Genomic DNA, 14,305 nt, shown 5'->3' with positions numbered 1-14,305 from the left:
CTGTTAAAAGCACCACCAATAATTAAAAGGCTTACACAATAATAACTTCATGATCGAACTGTGAGTGGCCTTTGCTGGCATTGTGATGAAAAATGATACAAAAACCGTAGGGGTAAAGAAAAGCAATTATTTTTTGTAGAGCCCATGGTAGTGAAAGCTTAAGATAAAAGTAAATAGAGGATAGAGCTAACTTTTGGGTCAACCTTAGAACAAGGTGTTGGAAATCACAGGCATATTGAAAAATTATATTAATTAATGTGATAGGCAAATTAGGAAATGTTGATTTGAATGGTTATAGGGGTAACTGGGCAGGAAACGTGAAGATCGATTGGTATACTTGAGGGATTAGAAATAGTAAGTTTATGCAGCATCTAAAGCTCTTCAAGTAGTTGAAGATAATAATTTCCTTCTTTTTTTTTGAAAGGCAAGGTGGGGTTAGGCAGACCCCCACCAGTTTATACAACTATATCACTGGGTTTTGAACCTGCAACTTCCCAACACAAGGAGACGTGCACCTAGTTGGGGTGGGGTGCAGTGGAGTGCGAGGTGTTTTCTTTGGGCCAAAGATACTTGATTATCAAAAATCCTTGCTACCAAGGCATTCGAATGAAGCCTAAAAAATTGGTGTGTAATCTTGAAGTAACAACGTGAAGAGACAATACAACCTAGAAAACGGTTCAGCCTTGCATAAGAATTAATGGAAAAATGTGGATAAACATTAATGATGACAATGAAGAGATGATGGCATTTACTTCCCTCAAATAAGGACCTTAACGAATTCCATTTTATCTGATAACTAGGGTTGGGAAACAACTCGAACCGTAAATAGCTCATTCAGACTTGTAAAATATAGCCTCAGAAAAGCTTAATATGAGCAATATGTACTTGGCTCAGCTCAACTCGTATGAACTCATTATGTAATAAAAGCTATATTTTATAGTTTATGTAGAACATATGATTCAACTATTTTGGTTGCTAAAGATAGGTTGTTGTAAAATCTTATTACTCCTAGCTATGAAACAATGCACTTTTTTTTTGTAATCATGTTTCTTTCAACTCTAAGGATATATATGGCTCGATCACATGAGAATCACTTTCTCGTAAAGTCTCAAATCTCATGAGATTTTGAAAGTGAATTTCTTTTGAACAATATTTTTATTTTTCAAAAACCCAACTAAAGGTACCCTAAAACAATGTATTTTTTCTCTAAATAAGTCAGATGGAACTGGACCAATTTAACTCAAAATTATTATGAGCTTGAACTCGATTTGGCTCACAACAAGAATGAGCCAAGCTTGAACACTTGAAGCTGAGCTTGTTCGCATCATTTACCAGCCCTGCCAGTAACCAACCAAATCTGACTCCATTTAGTCTAACTCCCTAAGCCAAAAACATATGCAATTATTTCATATTTGGATATGGTTTCTGTTTTTCTTAGTCTCTTTTACTTAATTTTCTTCTGTGGAACCGAAACCAATAGATACCTGAATCGAGTTACAAGTGAAAATTTGGACTTAGTATGAGCTCTTTTGATCAGTCCGAAGTTGAATCTGTTTAGCCAATATCAGATTAGTTGGATCTTGTATTAGTGATATTTAATCCGAATCAAACCATTTACATCCCTGCTCCCAAGGAAGGGCCAAAAAAAAAAGAGGCGAGTATGAGAAATCGTTCAAGGGCATTTTTTGTTATTAATATTAAATTTAACTTGTTTTAAATGTCTTGCCTAAAAAAATGTCCTTTACTTTCTCATCATACGAATCACTGTTTTTTTTTTATATATTTTCAAGAGCTGGGAAACGAGACAAGTAGTAGCTCGCCATTCGGCTTATCATGACTCAGAAATTAAGCCCTGCGAGACGAGCTACGAGCCAGTTTATTTGATAAATGAGCCGAGCACGAATATGTAAAGCTTGGGATGACTCGTATAGGCTAATTTTCATATTATATATATATATATATATATATATATATATATATATATATATATATATATATATATATATATATATATATATATATATATATATATATATATATATATATATATATATATATATATATATGAAAGATAAAAAAAAAAACTTAGCACTTTCTAAATGTAAGTTGATATAATTGAAAGATAAAGATTACAATGCCATTTCTTTGCATTAACATGATGTTCTACTTTTGAGTCGGTCCGAAAAGCCATTGTAAGTCCGACAGGCATAGCCAGCACAACTGGGTTCTCCGTTCCTCGAGGAAGAAAGCATTATGTTCTACAACATCATGATGGTCTCATATAAGGCACCGTGTTAGTGGCTACATAGTGGCATTGACCGTTGCCATTATATAATAGCACGATGATAAGTAGGGGTGGCAAAACCTGACCCGACCCGCCAACCCGTTTAATAAACGGGTCGACCCGCGTAACCCGTTTATTAAACAGGTCGGGTTCAGGTTGGGGGTATGCCAACCCGCCAACCCGGCTGACCCGTTTAATAAACGGGTTAGGCAGGTGGGTCAACCCGCCAATCCGCCAACCCGTCAACCCGCCAACCGTCAACCCGTAAACCCATAAACCCGACCCGCCAACCTGAGAACCTGTTTACCCGACCCAACCCATTTATTAAATGGGTTGATGGGTTGTGTCGGGTTACCCGTTTATTAAACGGGTCGGGTTCGTGTTTTCCACAGCCGACCCGTTTAATAAACTGGTCGGGTTCGGGTTGAGGTATGCTGACCCGCCAACCCGACACGATTGCCACCCCTAATGATAAGCATGGCAATGGTTATGTAGGCATTAACCATAGTGACAAATGTTGGGGTTATTCTGAATTTATTAAAAAAGTGCAATAAAATATATGTCCTAGAAATAGCCATTTTAGAAGTGATATTCAAATGGCACCATACTTTAATTTATCATGATTTATTTGGCAACCTTTTATTAGATGCGATAATATTGTTGGATGAAAAGATAAAATCTGAAGAGATATATATGTATGTGTCGTGATACTGAACTGCAATAACTTATGGTGGGTACACTTGATTTACGTAAATCTGATATTTAAAGGCAAAAACTAACCTTTGATCTTTTTTACTATTTTTATGGGTTAAATATGGGTCTAGCTACCTTGACATTTTGAGCCATTTTTAACTATTTTCATTATCATGGATTATGAATTTGGTTTTTTATTATCTTGAATATTGAATCTTATAATGAGTTGGATATGGTTGAACCTACTAATATGATAAATGATGCACAAGAGATAAGGCGATAAGCAACCCTTCCCCATAAGTAGGCTGGGAGCCAAGCAGTTGGCATGGTTGATTTAAAAACAAACTCATGAGAGTGAATGCAGTGTAACGTCCTTAATAAGGACAGACCGGTAGAACGTGTAAAAAGTGTAGTTGAGAGTTGAAAGAGTGTGTTAGTGTGTCTCGTGTGAGTGGGCAACTGTAGCAATAAAAGGTTAGTGGTATCATTAGTATTAGTGGGTTAATGGTGCCAACAAGTGGGTGGTGTCATAATGGTTGTATGCCTATGAAAAGTATTGTGCCAAAAAATACCTATAGTGACGGCTCAAGTAGTCATGATAAGTTGCAAAAACCATCACTATAACTTATTGTGACGGCTTAATGTCCGACACTATAAGTCCTGTTGCTATTAGTTATAGTGACTAATTGGAGTGGTCACTATATCCATGTTTGACTGTCATTATAGGTATACACATTTGCCGTCTACATGGGTATTAGTGACAGATCAGCCATCACAAGTATGTCTTATTGATGACCGCTTGAGGATTGACAAGTTCTCAAAGGAGCATTAAAAAAAACATGAGTATTGGTGACAGCTAAGACTGTTACCAACACTAAAGAATAAAAAACGTAGTCCCACAAATGAAAATCAATCAATCCTCACGTGAAACAAACAAATCTGTTTTAACGTTGAACCAACAATCTTTAGCAGAACATCCTCGCAAATCAACTATTGCAAAAGAACAATAAAATGGCTAAAAATATTCATCTAAAAGAAGAAAGAGGCAAAAAGAACAAGTGTTCATCACTTATAATCAAGAAGAAGCACAACACATGCATACAAACAGATGAAACTCCAAAAGAATCAATCAAGCCCATACAAGGAAAAAAAATCCATAACTTAAATTTTACCAAAGAAACCATCCACACAAGCACATTGATCACCAAAAGCAAACTAAAACGGCTTAAAATCTTTGTCATAGGCATGTTAATTAAGAGGAAAAATGAGAGATTTGGAATTGCATAGACTTGAAGCATGCCAAGTCTGTCCAAACATGACCATATGGAATCCTTGAGACTTCAGATAAATCTGAAGTCTCAAGGATGCTCATCCTGAACATGTCAACTAAGAGGAAAAACGAGATATTTGGAATTTCATAGACTTGAATCATATCAAGTCTGTCCTAACATAATTAAATGGCACCTTTGAGACTTCAAATGAATCCGAAGTTGTCAGTCATGCCATGAAACCGGTCCAAGTTCAAAATGAAAGCAAGAAAGCAACAGTTTTCAGCTCAAGGATTAATGAGATCAATATGATTTTTTTCTTGTTTCTCTTATGAAAGACGCATCAACTATGATTACCCAATACGGCAATAATGAGAGTAACTTACAACAAATATTTCGTATATGGGGAGACATCATTCAGTACACTCTGAATTTGTGATACCTTCTCTTCAACTTTCAATTGCTCTTGCTGAGTAGTTGTCAACCTGATTTTGAAAGAAACAAGTCACAGGTAATAGGTAATGAGCTTGCTCTCTAAACTACAAAACTAGAGAGAAAGAGAGAAAAGGTGCAGCTCAAAAGTGAACATGCACCAATATATTAAAAAGAAAAACCACTTGAACTATTGATATTGATTCATAATTACTACAAATTTCATAAACCTTAAAGTTCAACTGGTCATGCAGTTCAGAGTGCTTGTTGGGATACAAGGATAGAAGTGGTCTTATAAATCATAATATGGACGTGGCTAACACGAGTAGTCGGAGCGTGATTCCCCATTTTTTATTGCATTGTGGTGAGCACCTATCTTTTGGAACATAGCATTCCGCACCCGTCGAAAACCTAAAATCAAGGCTTACTTCAAAACTTCTGAACTAAAATAAACGAAAACTGTTAACACTATTCATTACAAACTTACATTTAGTACAACAGATGAATGTTGAGTAGCAACTGATAACTATGCAACAACGACAAGGTTTTAAACTGCACAACTCTGCGCTGCTAGTTGGCAATTTCAAAGGATTTTAGCCCTTCATTCTTGAAGCAGACTGTCACAATACCATATTATCATCAATTTTTTTCTGACAAAGCAGAAGACAATTAAGAGGAAAAAAATACAGCAAGCATGAAGGTTTATTTGAAAGTGGAACGAAAACTTCTTTCGAAGAGGCATCTGCTAACTAGGCATTTGATAGATTTCACATGTACCTCAATGCACTACAAAATAAAGAGGCAATAGATACAGAGTTTTAAAAGTAGTTATTAATTATAGTTAATAATGTGTTCAGGGATTTTTAACTATGACCTTTTTACTTTTAATTACAGCTACGTAAAGCCGTACTTAAAAGTTGTTTTCAAGCTACCATCTTAATACTCTCTCGCAAAACATTTAGCGTTCATGCCCTCCCTCTCCGTCTCTTTTGGTATCTGCAAATCACTCGTTGTTGGCGACATAGCTGGCGGAATGTGAGTCTATCGTCCTCTTCCCTCCTCTTTCTTTTCCTCCATCACTTTGCGCGTTTGGGTTGCTTCTCCGCTAACGATTGAGGGTTTGATTGGTTCATTTTCTCGCTTTGATCGGCGGAAAACCGTAACTCTTCATTTCATTTGTTGTTTGCCCGTGCTTTCTGATTCCTTTCAATGCTATCTTCCGAAACCACAAATTCTTTTTCTTTCTAGACCGTGGAAACCCGTGCCTCATTATGCAACTAATCAGACACACCCCTTCAGAGATTCCAAAATTGTTATTTACTCAATTTCACATTTCATGGCCTAATTTCAATTCTATGAAATCGTTATTCAAGGAATCCTTTTTATTTTATTTTCAGGCATTCCTCCAGAACAGCAGTGACTTATTTTTGCTGGGAAGCAACTTGAGGATGGCCGAACCCTAGCCGACTACAATATTCAGAAAGGTGGGGTTGTTAGATTTTTAGCTTTTGTAGTACACATTGTAAGTTCACGAGTACTCTAAGAACTGTTCTCATGGCTGCAATTATGAGGATTAATATAGTGTGGGGCATCATAAACTTGTCATGATTGCAGCTTTTGAAGCTAGTTTTCGAGGACATGGGTTTGTATACATGGGTCATGCACTTGGTTGGTTTGATGTAACTGGATTCATGAATAAGTTATAAATGACAGCCTATTCTCTATAACTTCCTGTTTACATAAAAGGTGTAGTATTACTTCTATACTCACGACTTTTTTAGATAATTCATTTAAAAGAGAAACTCAAAGCAGTATAATTGAAAATTTTTTCTCGACATAAGAGGAAAATATGCATTATTATATTCTCTTTGCAGGAACCATTGTAATATTCTCTTTTTTTTGTAAAATTCATATATTTTTTATGCTCAAGTTCATCTATAATTTTTTTGAGTTAATATTTCTTGTTGTCTATCAGATAGAAGAATCAAGGGAATTTACAGCAAAGTCGGCAACTCTTCTCAGATGCCATATTATAGATTCCTTACAAACATTCATGTCAACTGATGCTAATCTCAAACTCTCACCTGATAAGCTGAATTCCATGGCACCATCTTTTATGGGTTTTCAGCCTTTCACACCTGTGAACCAAGCTTGTAGTTAGGCGTCAGCATCTACAAGTCACAGCCATTTACGTACCAATGAAGCACCCCAAATTAATGTTGAGTCATTGTCCAGAAATCCGTCAGAAGTGGAACCTTCTCGCTTTACATTGCCAGTGACCGTGCTGAAGCATTTTAAATCAGAGGCATGTTCTGATTTTCTTTTGCATTTGACACTTTGTAATAAAGTCGCTTTTTTTAGCCTGCCCATGTCCAAGCGTTTATTCTGAGAATCTGATTCACATTGTTGTTGTTTTGTTTCTCTTATTTCTTTCTTTCTTCTTTCTTCTTTCTTTTTTCTTTTTTTATCACAGCATCCTCCAAGTGCTGGTCTGTTTTCCTGGTTCGTCGTTGTGTGTTCATCTCTCTTTTTCTTCACAAGATAAAGTTTGTCAATGAACGAAAAGCCCTACTGATGGCTCTATAGTGGATCAAGAAACGCCTAAGGATGTATGGTGTGATTTCCCAATTCCTTTTGGGTCTCTTTTTTTTCACTAGATAAAGTATGCTAGTGTGATTTCCCTTGAGAGACCCAAAACAAACTTAAGGAATTCAACAACTTAATTTTGTGGGTTAATTTTGTTTCACATTGGTTTCTATTGGTTGATAAACTCTCCAACTCATCTGTACAGGTTGGAAACATTGGCGGGAGGGAGTTTGCTGAATCATTAGCACCTGACATCCAAAAGTTGCTCGTAAGATATATTATGTTTATCTTACTTTATGTATTATTTGTGGTACAATATATTATTACTGAATTTTCAATTTAGATTTCTAGTAGCTTCAGACTACTTTTTATATATTTTAAGCCCATTTTATCTGATCATGCAAAAAACAATCACTAAGCAGCCGTAGTTTATAGTGATCAATTACTAGTGTCATTAACTATAACCTAAAGCCGTACTAAATACTCATTGTAGCCATATCTAATAGTTTGCCATTATCGTGTTATTATCCTCATTTGTGATGGTTATGATCATAGTTAATGTTATTCTCATTTACTAGAGTTATATTCACTATGGTCGAATCATAGTTAATGGTTATTAGAGAGGGTTATATTTTTTACCTTTGATTATAGCTTTTTTAGCACTAACTATGACCGGCTGCCGTAGTTAATGATATAAAATTTTGTAATGATTAAAGTGACCGGTTTTTACAACCATTGGCATCCCATGAAGGGGCAATCCTAATAAAATTTTGAGAGTTAAATTCGATTCCTGTGATTTTTTTTTTTTGAGTTTTCTAAAATCAGGTTGACAAAGATCCGAACTGCACCGCATGGCATGTGTTGATGTCGGGTTGTATTTTATTTTGTACAGCATGTTATTGATATTTAAATGAGATATAGTGGACTACTATGTATGTTAATTGAATGTATTGCATTATTGATTATATTGGGCATGCCTAAATATAAATGATTAGCCTACCTTGATAGTGTATATGCATATTGATTGTATTATTTTATTGATTTTATGATAGAAACTAATTGAAAGCATGCATTGAGTGCCATAAATATTATTGCATATGAATCCTGAATGTGGTTGCATGTTTGTATTGCCATTATTAACAAGTGAGTTAACTAAAAAATTTAAAATAAAAGTTATTCTCTTATGGTTTATTGAGAGAGTAAACTTAGTATTGATGGTTCTGTGAAATATTGGCTTAGCACGAAAAGTTGATTTTATGCCCCATCCACAGGACCCGTAACTGAGTGAACTGTCATGATTTATTCACTATGTGATAGGTAAGACTCATGAAGAAAATCTAATATATCAAGTTAGAGGAGTTGAAAACTCTCTGTATAAAATTATATTTTCTCTCCAGAGTAGTTACAGTTGGGGTGTCACACAGGTTGATAAAACACAATTGCTTGAAAATACAAACCTAGGTCGTACCTTTATCTAGGATAGTTTTTGTTGTACTTACAAACAAATATTGGTAAGTGAAACACAATTTTGAATTGCATATAGATAGAACATAGCATGCATCATTTAAGCAAGAAAACAATAATTAAAGATAAGAACTTATTCATGCATGAAGGACTCATAACACTGAAATGGTAAGTTCATGCATATTGTATATGTTAATGCATGTGCATAATTTATTGCATTGATAAAAATATTAGTATGAATGAATGTGTATTAAATTGAAATGGTATTTTTGTTGATAATATGATTTTTATGTTATGTTTGCTAAGATATGTGTTACATGATTAATATATGAGGATGTATTTAAATGTATTATGATATCGTGCATTTATTGTAAGTATGTTATTTATATGAGGCTTTCACGGGTCTGACCTATTTTATGCGGTTTTAGGTAGATTATGATAAGCAACTGCGGAGAGAATGTAGAATGCTTATGCGGCGTTGAGAGCCGATCTTTTTCTTTTCCAAAAATAGTTTAAAAAAAATAATTATTGTTATCAAAGTACTCTGATATGTATTTTAAGTTATTGAAAATGAATTAAATCTTAATGTTCATATTTTAATTCAGTTATGATAATTGATTATACTGTAATACGCCAAAAATGTTTAACTCAAAGAAAAATATTATATTTGCCGTTAAAAAAAAAGTTTTCTCTGAAATTTAAGGGTTAGAATTTTGGGGCATTATAATAATAACGTTCGATTTTCAATCGGTTTCCATACGCTACTTGAGTGCTCTATTGTCATGCTGGATCATTAGATGTCATCTTCTAAAAAAAAATCAATTGAAAACAAAAAATATGGACTTGTTACATTAGCCCACTACCTTGAGTGAAAAAATGATGAAAATACACTCTTCCGTGAAAAAATCTTAAAATTGCTATCTCTTGCGCACAAATTGGCTTTCAAATAACTCCCACACCTCTTAGAGTGTGTGAGTTCTCCTCTAAATGCCTATACACAAATGAGAGAATCGAGTCTTTAAAACCTAAAATAAAAAAACTGAGTTTCAGCCATTTTAAAGTGCAGTGATGCACCTTATATCGTATGATACGATACAATATACATGATTGTATCGTACGACACACACTCATAATGTAATACAAGTGTGTATTGTATCGAGTTAGTTTACAATTATGATAAGTATTATACCACATCATAATATGATCCTTACAACATTGCTATGTATAATATATATATATATACATTCTGACATGAAGTGCTATCAACTATGCCCTACTGGCTTAAAACGGTTGGTGTGCGTAACTCCTTAACTTAGATAATGCTCATGAATCTGAATCTGAATCTGAATCCGAATCTGCTATTCCGTAGCCCACAAATACATTTCCATGGTGAGCATAATTCACGCTGCTGCTTTGCATCACTTATGTCTCTGCTTCCGGATCAGAAAGTCCTCTAGCATAACAGTGGAACAGCATCTCGATCAACATCATCCTGTTTGACATTGCCTGAACCCGGTGCAAGGAGTAGCAAGATATCTACGACCTCCTTCATCGAAGGCCGGTTGGAAGGAAGGGTGCTTGTGCAGATCAGGCCCAGCTTGAAAACTGCAACCATGTCCTTTGATACATGAGCATTGTAGATCCGGTTGTCCATGGCTTCCGCAAGCGGCCGACCCGCCTGGAACAAGCGCCAGGCCCAGTCTGCTAGGTTCACTTCTCCCACACCATTGTGGGCTTCCCTTCCAGTAACAAGCTCTAGGAGGACCACCCCAAAGCTATACACATCGCTCTTTTCATTCACCCTCACGCTGTATGCACATTCTGAACATAATAATGAAAATACAGTGAGAAAAGAACAAGTAATTATAACGCTTCTCAGAATATAATTATCATCAAGGCATTAACACTAGTGTGTCATAATCTATTTGCACGCAAAAGCCAAAACTATTCCCTTAGTTTGGGGTGCACCAACTTATGGAGAAATTAAATAGGATAAAGTGGGATATTGTCTTGAATACACATATCCCATTTCTAACCAAATTATCGGTAGTTTTTTTCATTCTTGGTTCCTTGGGTTTCCATGATAAGTGGGGTGGGGTTTTGGCTACTAGACAGGGGCTCAAAGTTCAGTTTCCATGAGCGTCTCTCCTCTAGGAAAGCTGACGCCCAGCATAGGCCCTCGGAGTTTTATGCCACTGGCATGATGACCATAGGTGTGGCAGACTGAGCCAGCGCGACCAGGTCTCCGTGTAGGGTGCAGTTTTTTTTGGGTCATAGATCGAAAAAAGAAAAGAAAAGTGGCAGGCCGGTCCATTATTCAAACTGAAACGGACAGAACCAACCTGAACCCAGTAAACAGTAGAGGGCAGACTGCTGCGGCCTACCTGGTGCCATGTACCCAAAGGAGCCAGCGACGGCCGACATGGTGTCAGGTTCTCCGGGTCGGGTTATCATCCGGGCCAAGCCGAAATCCGCGATCTTGGCCTTGAACTCCCCGTCCAGCAGTATGTTGCTGCTCTTGACATCCCTGTGGATCACGGGCGGAGAGCACCCGTGGTGCATGTAGCAGAGCCCCTGCCCCGAGCCGACCGCGACTCGGTACCGAGTGGGCCAGTCGAGAACCGATTTGCCTCCATGGAGCCACCGGTCCAGGCTTCCCTTCTCCATGAACTCGTATACGAGCAGGCGCGAGTCGTGACCGGAGATGCTGCAGAGGAGCTTCACCACGTTGAAGTGCCGGATCCGGCCAAGGACCTCCACTTCCGCCTCGAACTCCCGCTCGCTCTTCCGGTCGATCTTCCGACCGTCCCAGATCCGCTTCACGGCGACCGCACCGACTCCAATGGGGATTCTGTAGACCTTTCCGCTGCCTCCCCGGCCTACCAGGCGGTCTTCCGTCATCCCCCGCCGGATGTCCTCCTCCGTGAAGCGGAGCCTGTGGAAGGAGGTGAGCTCCCAGGTGGCGTAATCGCCGAGCTTGCGCTTCCGCCGGAGGTGGGCCCGGATTAGCCCCGTGGCCAAGGCTGTTACCAAGATGACGAGGATCCCGACGACGACGAGGATCGCGATGAGCGCAATTGGCGGGACATCCGCCGACGCTCCGCCTCCTGCTCCGGCGGAAGAGCACCGCCGGAGGGTTTGTGTAAGGGAAGCGTCGGACGCGCAGAGGCCGGGATTCTGGAGGAAGCTCTGGTCGAACGCTAAGTTGTTGAAGGCGTTGGGGATCTCTCCGTAGAGGGCGTTGCCGGAGAGGTTGAGGGCGGTCAGCTTCAGCCGGCCGAGTTCCGTCGGTATCTCCCCGGTCAGTCGGTTCTGCGAAAGGTCGAGACTGTTGAGGGACCGCAGGTCGGCTAGCGACGCAGGGATGCCACCGGTCAGATTGTTGTGGCTCAGATCCATTATAGAGAGGTCGTCTAGCGATCCGAAATCCGACGGTATCTCGCCGTAAAACCGGTTGTGATCGAGGAGCAAAGTTGTGAGGTTCCTCAGTTCGGCTATTCTCGACGGGATCTTGCCGGAGAAGCCGTTTCCGCTTGCCTTGATCACCTGCAAACCCGCGCATGACGAGATATTCGCCGGAAACTCGCCCATGAAATTGTTGTTCTGGATATCGAGCCAAGAGAGGCCCCACGGCAAGTCGCTCGGGAGATTGCCGGAAAAGGAGTTGTTCCCGATCGTCACGTACTTCAGACTCCCGGACGACCACAACCCCGCCGGGACCTCGCCGGTAAGCCGGTTGCCGTGCGCCTGCAGCGCGATCAAGTTCGAGCACCGTCCCAATCCCTCCGGCAGCCTCCCGGAAAAACTGTTGGAGTAGACGCTGAAGGTGACGAGAGTGCCGTTCCGGCAGAGGTCTTCCGGCAACTTGCCCGAAAACTCGTTCATGTCGATCTCGAAGTAGACGAGGTCGGAGTACCGGCCAAGATCTGGCGGGAGGGTGCCGTTGAACCTGTTATTGAAGAGCTTCACGTGGGACAACGTCGGAATCCGGGAGATCGCCGGCGGGATCTCGCCTGAGAGCTCGTTCTCAAAGAGGTTAAGCCCGAACAAACGCTGGAGGCGGCCGATGTCCGGCGGGACCGTCCCAGTCAACTGATTCGTGCTCAGATCGATCCGCGTCAATCCGACGGACAGGATCGGCCGGGGAATCTCCCCCGTCAGATTGTTCTGGTAGAGATACACGGCCGTCAGATTCGGCAGCTGCAAGATTCCTCCCGGAATTCGCCCAGTCAAAGCGTTGATGGACAGGTCGATCCACTCGAGCCCGGTCAACTCACCCAACCAGTCCGGGATGGGTCCGATCAGGTTCGCGCACTGCAGGCGAAGGTCGCGCAGACGCGTTAGCCGCCTGAGCTCCGGCGGCAGACTCGCAGGAGCGAAGGGGTTGCTCGTCAGGTTGAGATTGGTCAGGGTGGCGAGGCCTCCGATCCCCGGCGCCACCGAGCCGTTGAGGAGGTTGCTCTGGAGGTCGAGGAACTCGAGAGCGGCGAGGCGGCCGACCGCTGCCGGGACGTCGCCGGAGAAATTGTTCGCCGAGAGGACGAGCTGGCGGAGGCGGGAGAGGAACTCGACGCCGTCAGGAATTGGCCCGACGAGGCTGTTCTGCGAGAGGTTGAGGGACTCGAGGCGGGCGCATTGGAAGAGCGCTGAGGGGAAGTTGCCGGAGAGGAAATTGTTGGAGAGGTCGAGAAGAGTAAGGTTGGCAAGGTCGCAGACGGCATGGGGGAGCTCTCCGGTGAGGTTCTGGCCGGAGAGTGACAGGCCCGTGACGACGTTGGTGGAGGGGGCGCAGGAGACGCCCAGCCATGAGCAGTGCGAGCCGTTGGATGCGTCCCACGAGAAGAGAGATGGTGGGTCGCCCCACGATTGCTTGAGGCTCAGGAGCGTCTGGCGGTCGTCTGAAGAGGCTGAGAGAAAGTAGAAGAGGAGGAGGAGGAAGGAGCAGCCGAGATGCGAGATGGTACTGCTCGCCATTTTGGGCGGCGACGTGATGCGGGAGAGGCGCTCCGTTTACGAGTGGAAAGCTACATATGCTCATATAGTCGTTGGGGGCTCGCTGGACCGCTGGTGGTGGGATCCGGGTATGGTTAATTATTGGTTACTGGTTACTGGCTTGGGGTTTGGGTTGTGGTTCATGGATCTGGTGGGGGTTAATTTGGGTTTTGAAATCGAGGCTACACAACAAATATTGTCGATACTTTAAAATTACCGTTGTTTTCGTTGCCATATTTACAAGAGCTGTTATATTAACGAAAATAAATAAATATTTTCAAAATATCTCCTGTTTTGAAAACTGCGTGCTTTTTTCCGTTGCAGTAATACATGACAGACTCACTTCTTTGAATTATTTTATTTTATTTATGTGATTCTTTGCATGTTTAAAGTTTTTTTTTTTTATAATGCTGATATTTTCCAGAGATTTTTCCTGTTTTTTTAACGTATCACCCTTGCCAAGCCAAGATTTCCCCAAGAACGAGACTATCAGCTGGCACAGTATTAAGCTTAGGGTCGGAAATGGGTTTTGCTATAAACTTGATCTGGTAAAATTATATGAGTAATTGAAATTGGATCCTCAGAC

At 40.6% G+C, this 14,305-nt stretch overlaps 1 protein-coding gene across 2 annotated transcripts; it reads right to left on the bottom strand.

Moving 5' to 3' along the window:
- Nucleotides 1–9,901: 9,901 nt before the first annotated feature.
- LOC149814879 (uncharacterized) lies at nt 9,902–13,755 on the bottom strand. 2 transcript variants are annotated; one of them, XM_089990004.1, is made up of 2 exons: nt 11,112–13,755; nt 9,902–10,548 (listed from the first exon to the last, which is right to left on the bottom strand). In XM_089990004.1, the coding sequence occupies exons 1-2, from the start codon at nt 13,699–13,701 to the stop codon at nt 10,181–10,183; spliced, it is 2,958 nt and encodes a 985-aa protein (XP_089846130.1). In that variant the 5' UTR covers nt 13,702–13,755; the 3' UTR covers nt 9,902–10,180. The 2 variants fall into 2 exon arrangements, with proteins under 2 accessions (XP_089846130.1, XP_089846129.1); XM_089990003.1 differs by having other exon boundaries at nt 10,071–10,548; nt 11,070–13,755.
- Nucleotides 13,756–14,305: the final 550 nt, after the last annotated feature.

This window comes from Nuphar pumila, chromosome 15, assembly GCF_984573655.1.
Source record: "Nuphar pumila chromosome 15, dmNupPumi1.hap1.1, whole genome shotgun sequence".
NCBI classification, from domain to species: domain Eukaryota; kingdom Viridiplantae; phylum Streptophyta; class Magnoliopsida; order Nymphaeales; family Nymphaeaceae; genus Nuphar; species Nuphar pumila.
Note: the sequence above shows the minus strand (reverse complement) of the source record. Positions and strands in the feature narration are given on the sequence as shown.